General features: G+C 38.5%; 1 protein-coding gene and 1 long non-coding RNA gene across 7 annotated transcripts in view; both read right to left on the bottom strand.

Annotated features, from left to right (window-relative positions):
• Nucleotides 1–7,527: 7,527 nt before the first annotated feature.
• acyp2 (acylphosphatase 2, muscle type) overlaps nt 7,528–17,571 on the bottom strand; it is a 133,900-nt gene continuing 123,856 nt past the window's right edge. For all 4 annotated transcript variants that reach the window (XM_052569525.1, XM_052569524.1, XM_052569523.1 and 1 more), the window contains one exon: nt 7,528–8,705. In XM_052569525.1, the coding sequence (XP_052425485.1) occupies nt 8,591–8,705 (115 nt within the window). In that variant the 3' untranslated portion in view covers nt 7,528–8,590. The remainder of the gene's footprint in view (nt 8,706–17,571) is intronic.
• Nucleotides 9,168–13,118, bottom strand: LOC127968361 (uncharacterized). 3 transcript variants are annotated; one of them, XR_008155957.1, is made up of 5 exons: nt 13,094–13,118; nt 11,466–11,624; nt 11,228–11,305; nt 9,646–9,697; nt 9,168–9,566 (listed from the first exon to the last, which is right to left on the bottom strand). It is a non-coding gene; the product is annotated as an uncharacterized LOC127968361 (long non-coding RNA). The 3 variants fall into 3 exon arrangements; XR_008155956.1 differs by lacking the exon at nt 13,094–13,118 and adding an exon at nt 12,641–13,087; XR_008155955.1 differs by lacking the exon at nt 13,094–13,118 and having other exon boundaries at nt 11,466–13,087.

Genomic DNA, 17,571 nt, shown 5'->3' on the forward strand with positions numbered 1-17,571 from the left:
GTTTTCAACTACTTGTAAATCATGAGAAAATTCCCATTCTAAGCAGTGACACGGGGCAGTGCAGTCGCCTGTCAATGACGTCAGTTCCCCTTTGTAACCGCCTTTATTGACGTAGAAACCACATGACAACAGTTTCGTGGACAAATGCGGAAGTAGCTTTGCGACAAACTTCAATTAGAAAGAGATACCGATCTCGCTTGTGTTTTACTCGACAGGTGAGTTGTTTTAATTCGTATCTTTACAGAAAACGTATGCTATTATAACGATCAACAAGATTAGTGTTATGGGACATATACGGCAAACGCCAGGCATTGAATCTCTAGATCTTGACTTTGTATGTAATCTACTCGCGCAAATCGTTGAACTCGCGTTAAATCCATGATTTATCTTTCCGTCTGTTTGATGGCCGTCAGAATAGAAGACAACACATCCCATCATTCCACGCTTCGTCTTAGCGTCATCAAACCACGCGATTGTTATTGTTTTGATAGTGCGCCCTCTCGTGGCAGGTCCTACAACCTGTACCTTTAATAAAGTACTATAGAGGGGTCCTTTGGTTTTAAACTTGCCACTTTTACAATAGGAGCCGTGGAGAAGTTTGATTCTTTTAGTGAATCGCTCTTTGTGTAAAACGATTCACTGATTCATTTCTAGCATGATTGATGTTTACTGTACGTCCGATGAGAACTTAAGAAGTCCAAAACATGTTCGAACCAGTCCAAAATAACTAAATTTACTGATTCTTTTGAATTCTTACTCATACGCGTTTGCTCGGCACGGATTTGTTTTACTCTGTGACTTGCAAAAGCATCGTGAATCAGTTCAGATGAATCGACTCAAAAGAACCACTGACTCACTATGGGCTGTTCTAAGGTCAGTGGATATACAGCGTTTAGGCCAGACATCTGTGATGCTTATGAGTCTGTGCTTTGATGTAGTATTGAATGAAATACGATGCATTTTAAAACCATAACCTGCTTCTCCAGCCTTAAATAATTTTGGGGGCAGATGCTGGCCATTTTAAAATGCAATGCTATGACTTCCTCTTGGGTGGGTCTGGAAATTATCTGTCCATGCCAACAAGGACAACAAGCTCATCAACATCAGCTGTTTTCACTTCTTGTTTTGCATCTATGTCATCCTGGTTAGGGATTATATGCTTGTGTGTATCAATGTATTAGCTGAGATTTCATTGAATCATACTACTTTAATTCTTAAATGTTTTAATTCAACAAAACATTTAGCTAAATCAACTACTGGAGATACAAATGATATGATACAATCCTAAAGATGATGAAGCATATGTAATTGAAAATATAAATTATATGTACTATTAATATATATAAAAAAATTTAATATACATTTTAGATGAAAAGCGTAACATTAACTTAACTGAACCTAAACAAATTAAACTAAAATAAGAAATGCTGTCTTGGCAAATATTTAAAATAAGGTTAAGTTGAAGTACTAAAATTACTCAAACTAAAACGGAAATAAAATCAAGCTAAATATAACAATAAAAAATATAAACGGAGAAAATCACAACAAAATTACTTAAATTAAAATGAAATAAATAAAGATAATCTAAATAAAAAAAAACTAACAAAATTAGATTATCACAACAAAATTACTCTAAAAATAATATAAAGCTAAATATAATAAAAATAACATTATAAAATCACAATATAATTACTAAAATAACAAATTTAAATGGAAACTTAAAATATAAAAAATAAAGGCTAATTAAAAATATTATTACATTAATAGTATGCAAAAAAGAGCAAATCACAATTAAATTATTGTAACTGAAATAAACTAAAGCTAAATAGAAATATTAAATAAATAATGATAAAATTAGAAAAACCAAAACAAAATTACTAAAACTTAACTAAAATAAACCAAATCAAAATAGAAATATAACAAGAACTAATAATAAACTGACAAAATCACAACTAAATTACTAAAAACAAAAATTATTTAAAATTTAAATGGAGACTTAAAATATAAAATAAAAGCTAATTCAAAATAAGTATACATATTAATTTATGAAGTTATTAGTATGCATACAATACTAAATAACTCTGAAAAGTGCAAATATGAAACTTTCTGTACATACAGTAACATGAGCAATACAAATTAAGCTCTGCTTAGTTTGTGTATCCTATATATAATATATCAATAATATCTACTATTACAAATAATATATATATCAATTATTTTGACATAACTGTAATGAGAATTTGGGGTAGGTTATAGAAGCTTCATGAAAATAATCGTCTGTTTTGTTGTGCAATATTTTTTTCTTTTGATTTTGAGGTGAAGTATGATCTGGACATGTTCTTAGTAACGAAAGGGATTCCTCTCTGTCTCTGGGAACGCTGGTCTCTGGGGTCTCTCTGCTGGGACGGGCCTCTTTTCTCTCCCACATCTGTTGAGCTGAAAGCAAGGCCAGCTGAGAGCAGTTCAACAGGTCTGCGGTCCCTGCCGAGGGCAAACGTGACCCCTCTGTGCTCTGGAATGTCCCGGGCCCCCGTCGCCTCCCGTCTCTCCACACGAACCCTTTGTGACGCTGAGAGAGAGAGATTTAAAGCAATGGTGCACAAACAGCACTGCAATGAGATCAGAACTCCTGCTTTAAAGGAATAGTCCAGCCAGAAATGTAAATGTGCTGAAAATGTGAGTTTGTTTCTTCATCAGATTTGGAGAAATGTAGCATTGCAGTGAATGGGTGCCATCAGAATGAGAGTCTAAACAGCTGATAAAATAATCCACGGCACTCCAGTCCATCAGTTCACAACTGGAGAAGCCAAAAGCTGTGTGTTTGTGAGAAACAAATCTTTCATAAAGATGCTTTTAACTGCAAACTGGATAAAATACTAGTATAAATACTAGTAAATAAAAATACTAGTAAATAAAAGTCTATAATCCATAATAACGCCTCGTCCAGATTTGTAGAAATGTAGCATTGCATCAGTGTCTCAGCAATGGATGCTCTGCAGTGAATGGGTGCCGTCAGAATGAGAGTTTTTTTATTTTTATTTTTTTACAAAAAAATGAGTCCATTATCCATTATAACGCTTCCTTCATCTCTTGTTGTCTCTAACATCCAAATTCAACTTAAAGATGTTCTGGCTTGTAAACCGGTCTCCTGATTCAGACCAGAATACTTTTTTTTCACTGGAGGAGGCGTTATTATGGATTATAGACTTGTATTTTAGCCAGTTTGCAGTTAAAAGCATCTTTATGAAAGATTTGTTTCTCACAAACAAACAGTTTTTGTCATCTCCAGATGTTCACTGATGGACTGGAGTGCCGTGGATTATTTTATCAGCTGTTTAGACTCTCATTCTGACGGCACCCATTCACTTGAGAGCATCCATAATGCTACATTTCTCCAAATCTGATGAAGAAACGAACTTGGATGACCTGAGAGTGAGCACATCTTTCAGCCAATTTTCATTTCTGGCTGAAATATTCCTTTCACGTAGGGAAAAAGTCCAGCACATGTGTGTTGAGGAATGAATGCAGCTGTTGCAAACGCTTCGACTTACAGTTCAAGGCCTGCCAAGAGTCAGTTCAGCCTCGCAGTGAGAGAAAAGAGGGGTGCGTGCGTGCATCTGTGAAAGTTAGCAGATGCATCGTCCTGACGGACTGTTCACTGAAATGATTCATTCCTTTACAGCGTGAAGTCATTTCACATATCAGTGAAGCTTCGCTGTCGTTCATTTGCGAGAGCATGTTAGCTGTAAAACACTGAGTGTGAATAACTTTAACAGTGCTGTCACTTGATTTATGCATCTACAACATGAGATAGTGGCATGACAAAACCAACAGATGAATAATCTGGAGCAGCGTGTGCACACATGTTTGCTTTCAGTATTTTTGTTATTGAAGACATGAGTAAAACTGAAAGAACTGACCACATGAACAAAACGTTGACGTATCCCACAATCCTTTTTAAAGACTGTGGCTCTAAAAGTGAAACAATTTGGTCACACTTTATTTTAGGGTCCAATTCTCACTATTAACTAACCATTAACTATGATTTTTGCCTCAATTAACCCCTTATTTGCTGCTTATTAATAGTTTGTAAGGTAGTTGTTAAGTTTAGGGTATTGGGTAGGATTATGGATGTCATGCATTATATGTAGTTTATAAGCACTAATAAACAGCCAATATGTTAATAATAGACATGCTAATAAGCAACTAGTTATTAGTGTGAATTGGACCCTATACTAAAGTGTTACCAACAATTTTACTGTTAGATATAATGTACAGAAATGTTTTTCATATATTCATATCTGCACTTCTCGCATATGAGTTATTACTTTTTTAGTATTATTTGTATACTATCATAGTATATTCAAAATTCTAATTATCTTTTATTAGTATATTTTAGTTTAACATTTTGGTTTTCAAAGTTAGCTTTTTTTTTTTTAGTTTGTGTCATTGTAATATTTTTTTCTATTTCTATTTAGCTTTTATTTATTTTTATTTCTGTTATTTTTTTCTCTCTCGTGTTTTCTAGTATGTTTAATAATTTTAGCACTTCTGCTATTTTAGTTAGTTGCCAAAGGGCATCATTTTTAATTTTCATCAACGTTTTTCTTCTAATATTTAATTTTACTTTATTTCAAATAATTCTTAATAGTTTGTTTTTAGTTAACAATAACAAAACTGGCATGTTTTGTGGTTAATATAATAGAAAACATATTTTAAAATCTTAATTTCAAAGTTTTAGTGTTTTATTGTAATTTTGTAATTGTATTAGTATTTCTATTTAGCCTTAATTTATTTTATTAATTCAGTTTTATTTATTTATTCATTTGTAAGTAGTTTATTTTTAGTTAGTTGCAAAGGCATCATTTCTAATAATATCTAATATTTACATTACTTATTTCAATTATTTTATTTTTACTTCACAATAACAACACTTGCACTTTTTATAGATTAATATTATATAAACCGTAAAAATATGTCACATAATTTAAGTGCACACTCTGTGGGTTATAGATTACTTTTATGATACTTGTGGTGCTTTAATTGTGTTTTTGGAACTGCTCTGTTTTCATTGTATGGAAAAGAGATATTCTTTAATCATTATCCTTAAGTATTTTACAGCAGACAGATTGGTAAATTGAAGGACAAAAAGTGTCACTCCTAGTCCTCCATAATTATTGTCTTTTTAGCTAAATTTAAATAATTATAAAATGTATAAAATATCATACGTACAGGAAAATGTTAGATTGAATGAGGAGCTTCAGCTTCAGCTTGACCGTGCAACAGTGACCATATGAAATCTGACACCCACTCAAAAGAGCTGCTACTATAAAACACGATAATGCATTAGAAAAACAACACGACACAACAGAAATCAGATCTAATCTGTTCATGTAAGACAGAAAGTCTGTGGTCAACTTCTTGGTAACATAAAAGTATCATTGCATGTCATGCTTGTTTAGAAGTGTTGCCTTTGCATTGTTTTCCAAAAAACAGTTTGTTTTGAGAAAATGCATGATTTTTGTGATTAAAAAATGCAGTAAAAATATGAAATATTATTACAATTTAAAATAACTGATTTCTATGTGAATACATTATAAAATGTCATTTATTTCTGTGATGCACAGCTGTATTTTCAGCATCATTCCTCCAGTCTTCAGTGTCACATGATCTTCAGAAATCATTTGCAGCTCAAGAAACATTTCTGATTATTATCAATGTTAAAAAAACAGTTGTGCTGCACAATATTTTTGCGGAAATAAAACACATTTTATTTTTCAGGATTCATGGATTAATAGACGGTTAAAAAGAACAGCATTTACTTAAAATAGAGTCTCCTGTAACATTCTAAATGATCAACTAAATGCATCATTTGCTAAATAAAAATAAAATAATAATAATAAAATCCAAACTTTTGAAATAAAACCAGTACAGAACGTCTTATGCAGAAAAAAGCATGTATTAAGCAGATATGTTTTTGTTGAAATTAGAGGCACTGTTTGCATGACTTGTGTGCTTTTACAGTTACCAGACCTGAAGAGAGAACATGTGTGCTCCAGAATCACAATACTTCCACTACTGAGAATAAAAAAAACGTCAGTGGAAAGCTGAAAACAAACCGGTTTCCTGTCTTCTTTCACTGCTTCCTGTCTGTTATTGGCTCCTTGCTTCAATCTGACATGTAATGTAGTTAAACACTCATTAAATGGAGAGATAAAGAGGAAAAGAAACACAGGCACATTTATCCAGGACTTAAATTGCAATGTGTGTATGTATATATATATATATATTAGTTTTGCAGGTGAAGTTAAACATGATAAAGACCTCAGATAAACACGCTTACAGACGAGGACCATCAGGAAATCCTGAATCAATCGATCAAACCCTGAGTCCATTAGAGCAGTGAGTGACCATCACAATCGAACGCTCCACTAATGGTTCAATAACTAAACCAACAACATTCAGATACTTTTAGTGTCACTTAAAATGAACATTTGCTGAAACTTTACTCACCCTCAGGCCATCAGAGATGCAGATGAGTTTGTTTCTTCATCAGGTTTGGAGAAATGTAGCATTGCATCAGTGTCTCATCAGTGGATGCTCTGCAGTGAATGGGTGCCGTCACAATGAGAGTTTGATAAAAACATCACAATAATCCACATCAACTCCGGTCGATGAGATAATATCTGAAGAAGACAAAAGCTGCGTGGCTGTGGATTATTGTGATGTTTTTTCAGCTCTCATTCTGACGGCACCCATTCACTGCAGAGCATCCATTGACGAGACGCTGATGCAATGCTACATTTCTCCAAACCTGATGAAGAAACAAACTCACCTTTATCTTGGATGACCTGAAGCTGAGCACATTTTCACACAATTTTCACATCGTTCCCCAAGTCTTGTTAGTCTGTGTGTCTCATTTAGGACGGATCTCAAACAAAGAGTCCGTCACATTCCATCAGAGGCCCAGATCCGGGCTCTTTATCTAATAGATATTGTGATTTCATACTGACTCCAGATCATTTTCCCCTGCTCTCTTTAAATACCAAAGACACAGACTTGCTCACAGCAGACTGTTCTCAGTTCAGTCTGAAAGCCGTCCGTCTATTCAGAGACACACTAACCCTTGATAAGCCTCTGATCTAATCTTGCAACTGTCAGCTAAGAGGATTCCAGCCTAAAAAAACACTGCACATGCAGATTTACTGAAGTGATGCATGCTGGGAAAAAAAGGACACCCTTGGGGACAGCTGACTGTGTGTCTCTGGGTCAACACGGACAATCTGGGAGATTTGAGCTCATCTCTAAAATACACTATTATTAAATAATCACTCTAAATACAGTTTTAATGGACGCAGATACTGATGTTGCACAAAAGTGAGATGTGCTGATGTCTGATACAGATTCCACCTTAACAGAGCTCTGTGAGACGGCCAGGTCTTCCATGGTAACAGAACTGTGATGAGTGTAACGCAGGCCGTGATTGGTCGATTATGTGTAAAGAGAATATCTCCTGAAAGAGGATAATGCTGTAGAATCAGAGGACGTTTAATATTCATACTCACTGAATAAGCAGTAAAAATTATTAATTTGCAATAAAACAACTGGTTCAGTGTTTTAATAGACATTTCTTAGTTTCATAATACTTTACTTCAAAATAGCTGTTTTTGACCAATGGCTGGATGTATAGAAGTCTCTTCTGCTCACCAAGGCTGTATTTATTTGATATAAATACAGTAAAAATTTTAAAATATTTTTACAATTCAAAATAACCGGTTTCTTTGTGATTATCTGTTAAAGTGTAATTTATTTATGTGATGTGCATCTGTATTTTCAGCATCATTGCTCCAGTCTTCAGTGTCACATGATCATTCAGAAATATTTCTAAAATGCTGATTTGCCGCTCAAAAAACATTTCTGATTATTTCCGTGCAACCTGTGATCCGTTTTATTTTTTCAGGGTTCTTTGATGAACACAAAGTTCAAAAGAACAGCATTTATCTGAAACAGAAATTTTGTAACATTATAAATATCTTTACTGTCACTTCTGATTGGATTCTGTCAGAATCGAATGAGTGCTTGATGAATAAAAGTACTGATTTCTTTTTTATTATAATCAGAAAAGTTTCTTCAGCAACAAATCAGCATATTATAATGATATCTGAAGGATCATGTGACACTGAAGACTGGAGGAATGATGCTGGAAATTCAATAAATTACATTTTACTATATATTCACATAGAGAACTGTCATTTTTAAAAGTAGTTTTTCGAAATTTTTACTGTAATTTTGGTCAGTGAGCAGAAAAGACTTCTTTCAAAAACATAAAAAAATCTAAGATAAAAATCCACTACAATATATTATATTTTATAATCTTTCATACTGAGTTTGAATTGATGAATCAGATAAAATCATACTTTTTCTTTGAGAAAATTGCATAGCATCAAAAAAAGTATTCATATTTACAACCCTATGCCAAGAAACAACAAATTATAACTATGGGGTAAAGCTTTAGTTTTTCTTATAAAGTGTACATGTAAACTATCTACCAAGTATTAGTGTTTGTTGTGCCGATCGGTCTGGCCGGGTTTCAGTAGCGAGTGCCAAATCCACGAATCTCCAGTTTAGTGATTGGTTTCTCGTTGGTGAACTGAGCGCGGTGGATTCGAGAGCTGGGACTGCCCACCTTACTGAGCCAGTACTTCCTGTAGATCACACACAGACAGACAAACACACACTCAAAAAAATGACTCTTTAAACTTACTTAAGTCAATTATGGACAGTGGTTCCACACAACCAAATTGTGTTTTGATAACATTAATGGAATTTTTTGAATCTATGCAAACTCCTTGTGTTGTGACAACACAACTGAATGAGGTATAATCTATGTGAAATAGTAATGTTCAACCAACTCAATTTATTGACTTTGCTTCAACTTAAACTGGTTAAGTTAACTCAACATGTTTTGGTTTATTACAATCTAGCCAAATTTGTTTCACTCTATCAACATAAGGAGGTTTGTTTCAAATTACTCATTTCAATTATGGACAGTGGTTCCACACAATTAGTTCTAGTTACTTTAACACAATATTTTCTTTTTGAAGTTACTCCCTTCAACAAAGCATTTTTTGTATGTTTTGTCTTGTAATGAGACAAAAGACAAGATGTCACAAATGATCAAAGTGTATTTGTTAAACAAGCAATAAATAATTACACACAGTAAAATACAGTTTAAACCACATTACAAAATTACACAAAATAGCAAATACAATTCTAATTGGCATTCATGGGCAACCAATCAAACCTTATTCCAGGAACAGGAAGTGGCTCCAGAAATAACTTCTTCAGTATTCCAAATGTGTACCTGAGTTCAGGAGGGTTGCTCAAGTTCAGTCCATAAATCAGTCCCAGTAACATGGTTTTACAGACTGTAAACTGCTATAGGTCCTGAAGAACTTTATCCTTTAAAACTCCAACTTCTGCTGGACTGTCTTCAATGATGCAGCTTCAAATAGATTCCCATGAGTCTTCTGGATCACCTCCTGACTGCTGGCAACGTCTGTATCCTAGAAGTATTTAAAAGCATGGAGAACTCAAATTATTGTGTATTAACTTTAACAAATAATTTATTAACCTTGAACTCACCATATACTCCATACTGCTAGGGTCTTCATTTGGATACTTCAATTTCATTAGTCTGAAGATGAAAACAACAAAATTTAGCCTTTGTTTTTTTTTTTCTAAAATTACATGAAAAAAAGTCAGTCATTCATCTTCTTATGGGAAATCCAGGCAAGCAGTCAAGATGGGATTCTAACAAACATTACAGTGGAAAATGTTACACATCTGGACCCTGTATGGTTAACAACAGAACTGGAATGTTCCCAGACCCAGAAACATAGTAAGGACATCAGTAAAACAGTCCATGTGACACCAGTGGTTCAACCATAATTTTACAAAGTAAACAAAAATACTTTTTTGTGCAAACAAAATTAAAACAGCGACTTTATTCAACAATTCTTCTCCAAATCGCATCTTCCACCATTATCAACAGCACGTAAATAATTCATGCACATGGTGCTGCTGACCTACAACACGCCTGCACTGAGCCTTGATTACACGCAGAGGAAAGCAATGTTCATGCCTCTTGTTACTGTCCATAATGGCAGAATATGTGATTTGGAGAAGAATTGTTGATTAAAGTCGCTATTTTTGTTTTCTTTGCACAAAATGTATTCTTGTAGCTTTGTAAAAGTGTGGTTGAAGCATTGATGCCACATGGACTGTTTTACTGATGTCCTTACTATGACTCTGGGAACATTTCAGTTGCATTGCAGCCTTTATGGAGGTTCAGAAATCTCTCGCATTTTCATAAAAATATTAGGGATGCACCAATTGACCGGCCATAAATTGGAAACCAGACGGTTTTTGCTTTAAATACGCAATTGGTAATCGGCCGGTCTTTGGAATTTTTTTCAGCCGATTTTTCCGGAAGTGCGCCCGCATGCTCCGACTACATTACTTCTGTGTGAAAGCAAACACATCCCGGGATTGATTCCAGCATTGAACTCGGGTCGGGGACGTAGTAACATTGCTGGGTTCAATCCCGGGACAAGCGCTGTGTGAACAAAAGCCAGATCTAATGCTGTGTCGTAGTGATGACATTATCGTGTGACTCTTTTACTGGCTGTTTTGAAGGAAGATCAACGTTCACTGAAAAAAAAAAAAGTGCAAACTGTATGAAGCAGAGATCAGTTAGTTCCTCACTTTCCACGGTGACACCGAGATCGTTCGCCAGATTCAGTGAAAGTATTACATGCCTAATGTTTTCGACTCGTACATTACACGTCACGCCCTGATGTCACGTGTCGTTACGGGATCTGTATTTGCCGGAATCGCAGTGTGAAAGGGGCTTTATTGAGCTTTCACTCAATTTTGGACTGTAGACTGTGGACTGTCCTTCCTTCTTGTTTGTTGCTTAAAGATAAAAAAAAAAAATCGTCCAGTTTGCTTGTAAAAGAAATCGGTATCGGCCATGAAAAATCATGATCGGGGCATCCTTAAAAAATATCATAATTTGTGCTCTGAAGATGAATGATGGTCTTACGGGTTTGAAACGACATGAGGGTGAATAATGACATGTTTATTTTTGGGTGATCTAGCCATTTAAACACACCTGAACCAGCTAATCAAGGTTCTTGGGAATTTTAAAACAAAAAAGTCTTACCTGAAGTTCCAGGCAGGTGTGTTAGAGCTGAACCCCACAGAACACTGGCTTTCCTAGAGCAGGTCTGGACACCCCTGCCTTGCATCAAAATAAATCTATCAGTTTATAGATATACCACATATTTTGTATTTATTGTATTAATAAACCTTATCTTATCTGTCTTTTTTTGTCAATTTCCAGTAACCAGTGAGAGAATAATGTTTTAATACAAGGTTGTGTTGAGTGCAGTTGTTCTTACCTGTGTAGTGGGCACCAAGAGGGTTTCAGTATTTGTCCAAGGTCTCTTCTTCAGTATGAAAACATCTTCGTAAATTTTGCAGTCCGAATCAAGTTTGGCAAAGATTGTTGATTCTAATGGGCCTATGGTAATTCTGGATGTCTCAAATTCTGCACAAACCTGTACACATGAAGTGCAATGTGTTACAAAAAAAAAAAAAAAAAAAATTGAACAGCAAAAACCAATTCAATGATCAAAATATTAAGTGATTTATTTGTGTGAGTGATGAATAGTGTCATGTTTACCATTCCTAAAGGAGGACCTGATTACATATCTGGAGCATATGTATAATGTGAACAGCTCAGAGTAGTGTCCGGTTTAAAGTCATTGTATGACCACACCGCCATGTTCATAAACAAAGCTTCAAATACTCCCACTGTGCTGAGCCAGGGCTCTCAAAACTCGGTCAACATCTCATGGTTGGACATTTATTGATTATTTATCTTTTTAAATTAGTTAAAATATACATATTATAACAAATAAAGGTAATTACTTCCACTTTTTAAAGTCATTATGTATTACTAATACAATTAATTTATACAAATATATTTGGCACACAAAATGAGATAAGAGAGAAACTCCTATTCGCCATTTGATTAGTTATATGAGGAAGTAGCTGAATGACAAATCATTCTGTCTCTTAACATCTCTTATTGTAAGCCATATGTATAATATAAAGTAAAGGTAAGTGATAGGACGTTTTATTTTTGGATAAACATTTTATTAATAAATACAATCTCTCTTAAAATACCTTATTGGGTTATGATAATCAAAACAGTTTGGTTTGATCTAGCGCAGAACTAAGACTTTAATGAAATATTTCCCCCACTTATAAAATGATTTTATTATTAGCTAGCTCCATACCGGAGAGCTGCTTTATAAAAGGAAATCAAGTTATAATTCTAGCGACACTTACTCTGTATTTTCATGTTTAATATTGAAAAGCTATCGATTGCATAAAGGACTGTTATATAAATAAACGTGACTGGACTTTTCTTTACTGGAGTGCCTGGAGAACCTCAGAGTTCGTGCAAACATCCATATCTCTGTGTTCTTAAGAGCTGCTTTTACATCGCGGTCAGTTTTTTGTTGTGTTTATGCAGTTATTGAGAGGAAGGCGTGCAGTATATATTTACATATTCATCCAAGGTTCGGATCGGGTCGGTTTGCCTCAAACTGAAGTGCTATCTTCTTCTTTTTAATTGAATCAGGAGAGTGTATTACAATCTTGCGCTACAGCGCCACACTGGTCAAACTGCATTAATGCAGGCTTTCAAATCAGGCAGATACGAGATCAAACCACTAACGTTACTCAAAAACATTTGCTGAAAATTTTATTTTTATCGTCGACGTTGTCGATAATGTCGAGTAATTGTTTCAGCCCTAGTGTATATATATATATACTAAAGTAAATACATTACAGAGAGTCGTGCGCTTTCACATCTCCCAACGCTTCAAAATCATCTATTAACGGTGCAATAAACCGATTACACAATACTAGACTGCAAAACAAAAGCACCTCAAAACAGAAACTCTAAGAGAAATTAAAGACTTTGACTTAACACAATAAAAACTTTAGATTTTCTTACCTGACTGATACCTCTTGCTCCCATCCACACCGTCATCAAATGCGTTGGAAATCGTCACTTCCGGTTTTTTTTGAATCACGAAATTAAACCCTTTACGTTACTTTAACGATTGATAATTAAGTAAAATTTAAAATTAAACATTTTAAGTTGATTAAACACAATACAATTGTGTTTTGTCGGAAAACTAAATATATTTGTGTTGTTTTAACAAAACATATATGTGTAAAACGAACAGTGCCGGAAAACGTCTCCGGTTACTATCGTAACATCTCGGTTACGTATGTAACCTTGGTTCCCTGAATAGGGAACGAGATGCTGCGGTGACGTCACCACGTATGGGAACACCTCCGGTGTGACGAATGTCTGAAGCCCTATACCATCCCGCCAATCCTATTGGCCAAATGGCGCATAGCACCACCCTACGCATGCGCACGCATGATATACCTGGGTGCAGCGCGCCATTTCGCTCAGATTTCATGACTGAAGATGAAGAAGTTATCAAGGTACGGAACGGCCAGAACCGCAGCATCTCGTTCCCTATTCAGGGAACCAAGGTTACATACGTAACCGAGATGTTCCCTATCATAGGTCACTTCGATGCTGCGGTGACGTCACCACGTATGGGAACGATATACCAAAACGCCTGACGTACCTGATAACTGAGATCCGAGGAAGCATCTGCTCAAGCGGAGAGAACCCGGGAGCCAGGAGCCATCCTCACATCCAGACTGTAGGACTTGATAAAAGTGCTCGGTGAGGACCATCCTGCCGCAGCACAGATATCATTCATAGAAGATCCACTGAGAAAAGCTTGAAAAGAAGCCACAGCTCAAGTGGAATGAGCCTTAATTTCTAAGGGCGAAGCGAGTCCGCGCGCCTCATAGGCCAAAGAAATTGCCTCCACCAGCCAATGGGACATGCGCTGTTTTGGAACCGCATGGCCCTTACTTTTATGTCCAAGACAGACAAACAGCTGGTCAGATTCACGCCAAGGGGCTGTACGATCCACATAAGTCTTTAAAGCTCTCACAGGGCAAAGACTTAGATCTTCTGATCCAGCCTCAGCAGGTGAAAAAGCTTCCAGGAACACTTGCTGAAAGCGAAAGAGGTTAGATGCGACCTTAGGAACATAGTTAGGCCTGGGCCGCAGCAGCACCTTCACAGAGCCCGGTGCAAATTCCATGCATGAGGATGAAACAGAAAGAGCCTGTAAATCCCCAACTCTCTTGAGGGAGGATAAAGCCATGAGAAGAAGTGTCTTCAGTGTCAAGAATTTATCCGATACGGTCTCCAAGGGCTCAAACGGATGCCCTGATAAACCTAGCAACACAATGGATAAACCCCATGAAGGAACTCGCACAGGGCGGAAAGGCCTCAGCCGTCGCGCACGCTGTACGAAACGAGAAACTAGTGGATGACACCTCATAGAGGCACCGCCTATGTATTCGTGGTAAGCTGAAATGGCTGCCACGTAAACCTAAAAGTGGCTGGTGTTATGTCATCCGAAAAACAATCCTGGAGGAACTCCAGCACTGAAGCCACTGGGCAGTAAACTGGATCCACATTACGATTGCCACACCAGGCTGTAATCAGTCTCCACTTGAAAGCATATAAGCGTCTCGTAGAAGCTGCTCTAGAATTCAATATAGTCTCAGTGGTTTCAACAGAAAGACTGGGACATACTAATGCACTCCGCTCAATGGCCACGCCCACAGTTTCCACAGATCCGGCCTCGGGTGCCAAATCAGCCCCTGTGCTTGTGATAATAAATCCTGTCTGAGGGGAATCTCCAAGGAGAGCCCGCTAGCAGACTGATCAGATCCGCAAACCACGGCTGCGTGTGCCATCGCGGAGCCACCAGCAGCAGCTGATCCACTCTATCCCACCGTATTCTGCATAATACCGCTGGGATCAAACGAATCGGAGGAAAAGCATACAGACTGGTCGTGGGCCAGCTGTGAGCTAATGCATCCACGCCCAGGGGCGATGGGGGCATAGGGAGAACCATAGCGGGCAATGCGTAGTCATGTTTGACGCGAATAAATCCACTTTCGCTTGCCGAATATCCGCCATAAAAGATTCACCGTCTGGAGGTGTAATCTCCATTCTCCCTGTTCCAGAGCCCGTCTGGATAGCATATCTGCTCCGAAGTTCAAACGTCCGGGGACATGAACAACTCGGATCGACAGAAATTTTCTCTGAGACCAGAGAAGAACATGTCTCGCCAGCCTGCACAGGGGGCGAGAGCGTAATCCTTCCTAATGATTCAGGTATGAGACAAACGCTGTGCTGTCTGATCTGAGCAGCACAAGACGGCCGATCAGCAGATTCGCGAATTACTGGAGAGCCAGAAAACTGCCAGTAATTCCAACCGGTTATATACCAACTGCGTTGTGCAGCTGTCCACACTCCATGGGCTGGTAGCCCTTGACAAACAGCTCCCCAACCGGTCAAAGACGCATCCGTCGTGACGGTCTCTGGGAAAGCTCAAATCCCCAGCCGAACCCCGGTAGGAGAAACTCGGTTGGCATCCATAGCTTTAATGACATCACACAACTCCGTGTCACCGAAATCGTCGGATGCGGAAGACAACGGGGTGAAATATTTCGTCTTACCGCCCACTTTTCCACTGAAAAGGGCGCATGTGAAGTAACCCCAGACAAATTACGGGGAATGCCGCTGTGGAATCCAAGTGGTTAACAGACGGACGCCCTGGAGCCGCAACGGGGCCAGAGCTACATCCATGCATTGAGAAGTACGGGGTCTACGACTTCTATAGCCCCTTTGCTCAGCAGAGTTGACATCTCCTGTCACAACACTGCTATTACCATCAGTCTACCACCGTGGAAAGAATTCAGCGGAAAGAGGCGGGCCTCTAAAAAACGAATTGGTGTATCCGTGACAATTGTGCGTAACACCCATTGAGAAATGCCGGGCAAGCGTTCCACGCGACCCAAAACGATACTAGCAGTCTCAAATTTCCGCTTTCTGCAACGCTGTCATACACATAATGTCCGTGCACGGAAAAGCCTGCGGCATTCGTGCACAGGGGAAGTGTATGCATAAGAGCTATTGCGTCCCGTTGTGTATATTCCTGAACGTGTCCACGGCAGGAATTAGACCAACAAATTGAACATCAGGCTCTGCCGCTAACTAAAACGGCGGCTGTGCGAGCCGTCATAAACGGGTCGTCTGTGTAAGACCCTTGAATCGCCCCTCAAGATCTGAAAGCTGGATTGCGCAGTGTCTGAGGGATTATTATTTATTATTACGCCTGGCGTCACAGCCCGATCCAATGCTGCTCGAAGCGCTGTTTGCTGCGAGACAGTCAATGTTAGAGCGTAGGGACTGCAGTGAGAGTGTTGGATGCGCATTAGCGGTCCAACAGCACTCTCTAGTGGAGGGCACAGTCCCTGGCGAACATGAAGTAAAGCGCATGCGTAAACTTGCTGCGTTTCGTTGTGTATAATCCTGAAGCGTATCCACGGCAGGATTAAATTCACCAAGATAAAAATCGGGCCACGTCGCCATTGCGAGAACGTGGCGGCTGTATGAGCAGTCATAAACTGGCCATCTCTGCCAGCCTTTTGTGCCGTCCCTCAAACTCTGAAGGCTGGATTGTGCAGAGTGTCTGAGGGGGCGCTCAAATGATAGCTCAATCCAATGATGCTCGAGGTGGCTTTGCTGCGAGACAGTCAATGTTAGAGCGTGGGGACTGCAGTGAGAGGGTTGGATGTGCATTAGCAGTCCAACAGCACTCTCTAGTGGAGGGCACAGACCCTGGCAAACATAGAAGGAAAGCGCAAGCGTCAAACTCGCCGCGTTTCGTTGTGTATAATCCTGAAGCGTGTTCACGGCAGGATTTAATCCAACAAGATAACATTAGGCCACGCCGCTGACGAGAACGCGGCAGCTGTGTGAGCCGTCATAACTGGCCATATTCGCCAGTCTCTCGTGGCGTCCCTCAGACTCTGAAGGCTGGATTGTGCAGAGTGTCTGAGGGGGCGCTCAAATGATAGCTCAATCCAATGATGCTCGAGGTGCCTTAGCTGCGAGACAGTCAATGTTAGAGCGTGGGGACTGCAGTGAAAGGGTTGGATGTGCATTAGCAGTCCAACAGCACTCTCTAGTGGAGGGCACAGACCCTGGCAAACATGAAGCAAAGCGCATGCGTCAAACTCGCTGCGTTTCGTTGTATATAATCCTGAAGCGTGTTCACGGCAGGATTTAATCCAACAAGAAAACATTAGGCCACGCCGCAAGCGAGAACGCGGCAGCTGTGTGAGCCGTCATAAACTGGCCATATTTGCCAGCCTCTTGTGGCGTCCCTCAGACTCTGAAGGCTGAATAGTGCAGAGTGTCTGAGGGGGCGCTCAAATAACAGCTCAGTTCAGTGACGCTCGAAGTGCATGTGCTGCGAGACAGTCAATGTTAGAGCGTGGGGGCTGCAGTGAGAGGGTTGGATGTGCATTAGCAGT

Source organism: Carassius gibelio, chromosome B11 (assembly GCF_023724105.1).
Source record: "Carassius gibelio isolate Cgi1373 ecotype wild population from Czech Republic chromosome B11, carGib1.2-hapl.c, whole genome shotgun sequence".
Taxonomy (NCBI): domain Eukaryota; kingdom Metazoa; phylum Chordata; class Actinopteri; order Cypriniformes; family Cyprinidae; genus Carassius; species Carassius gibelio.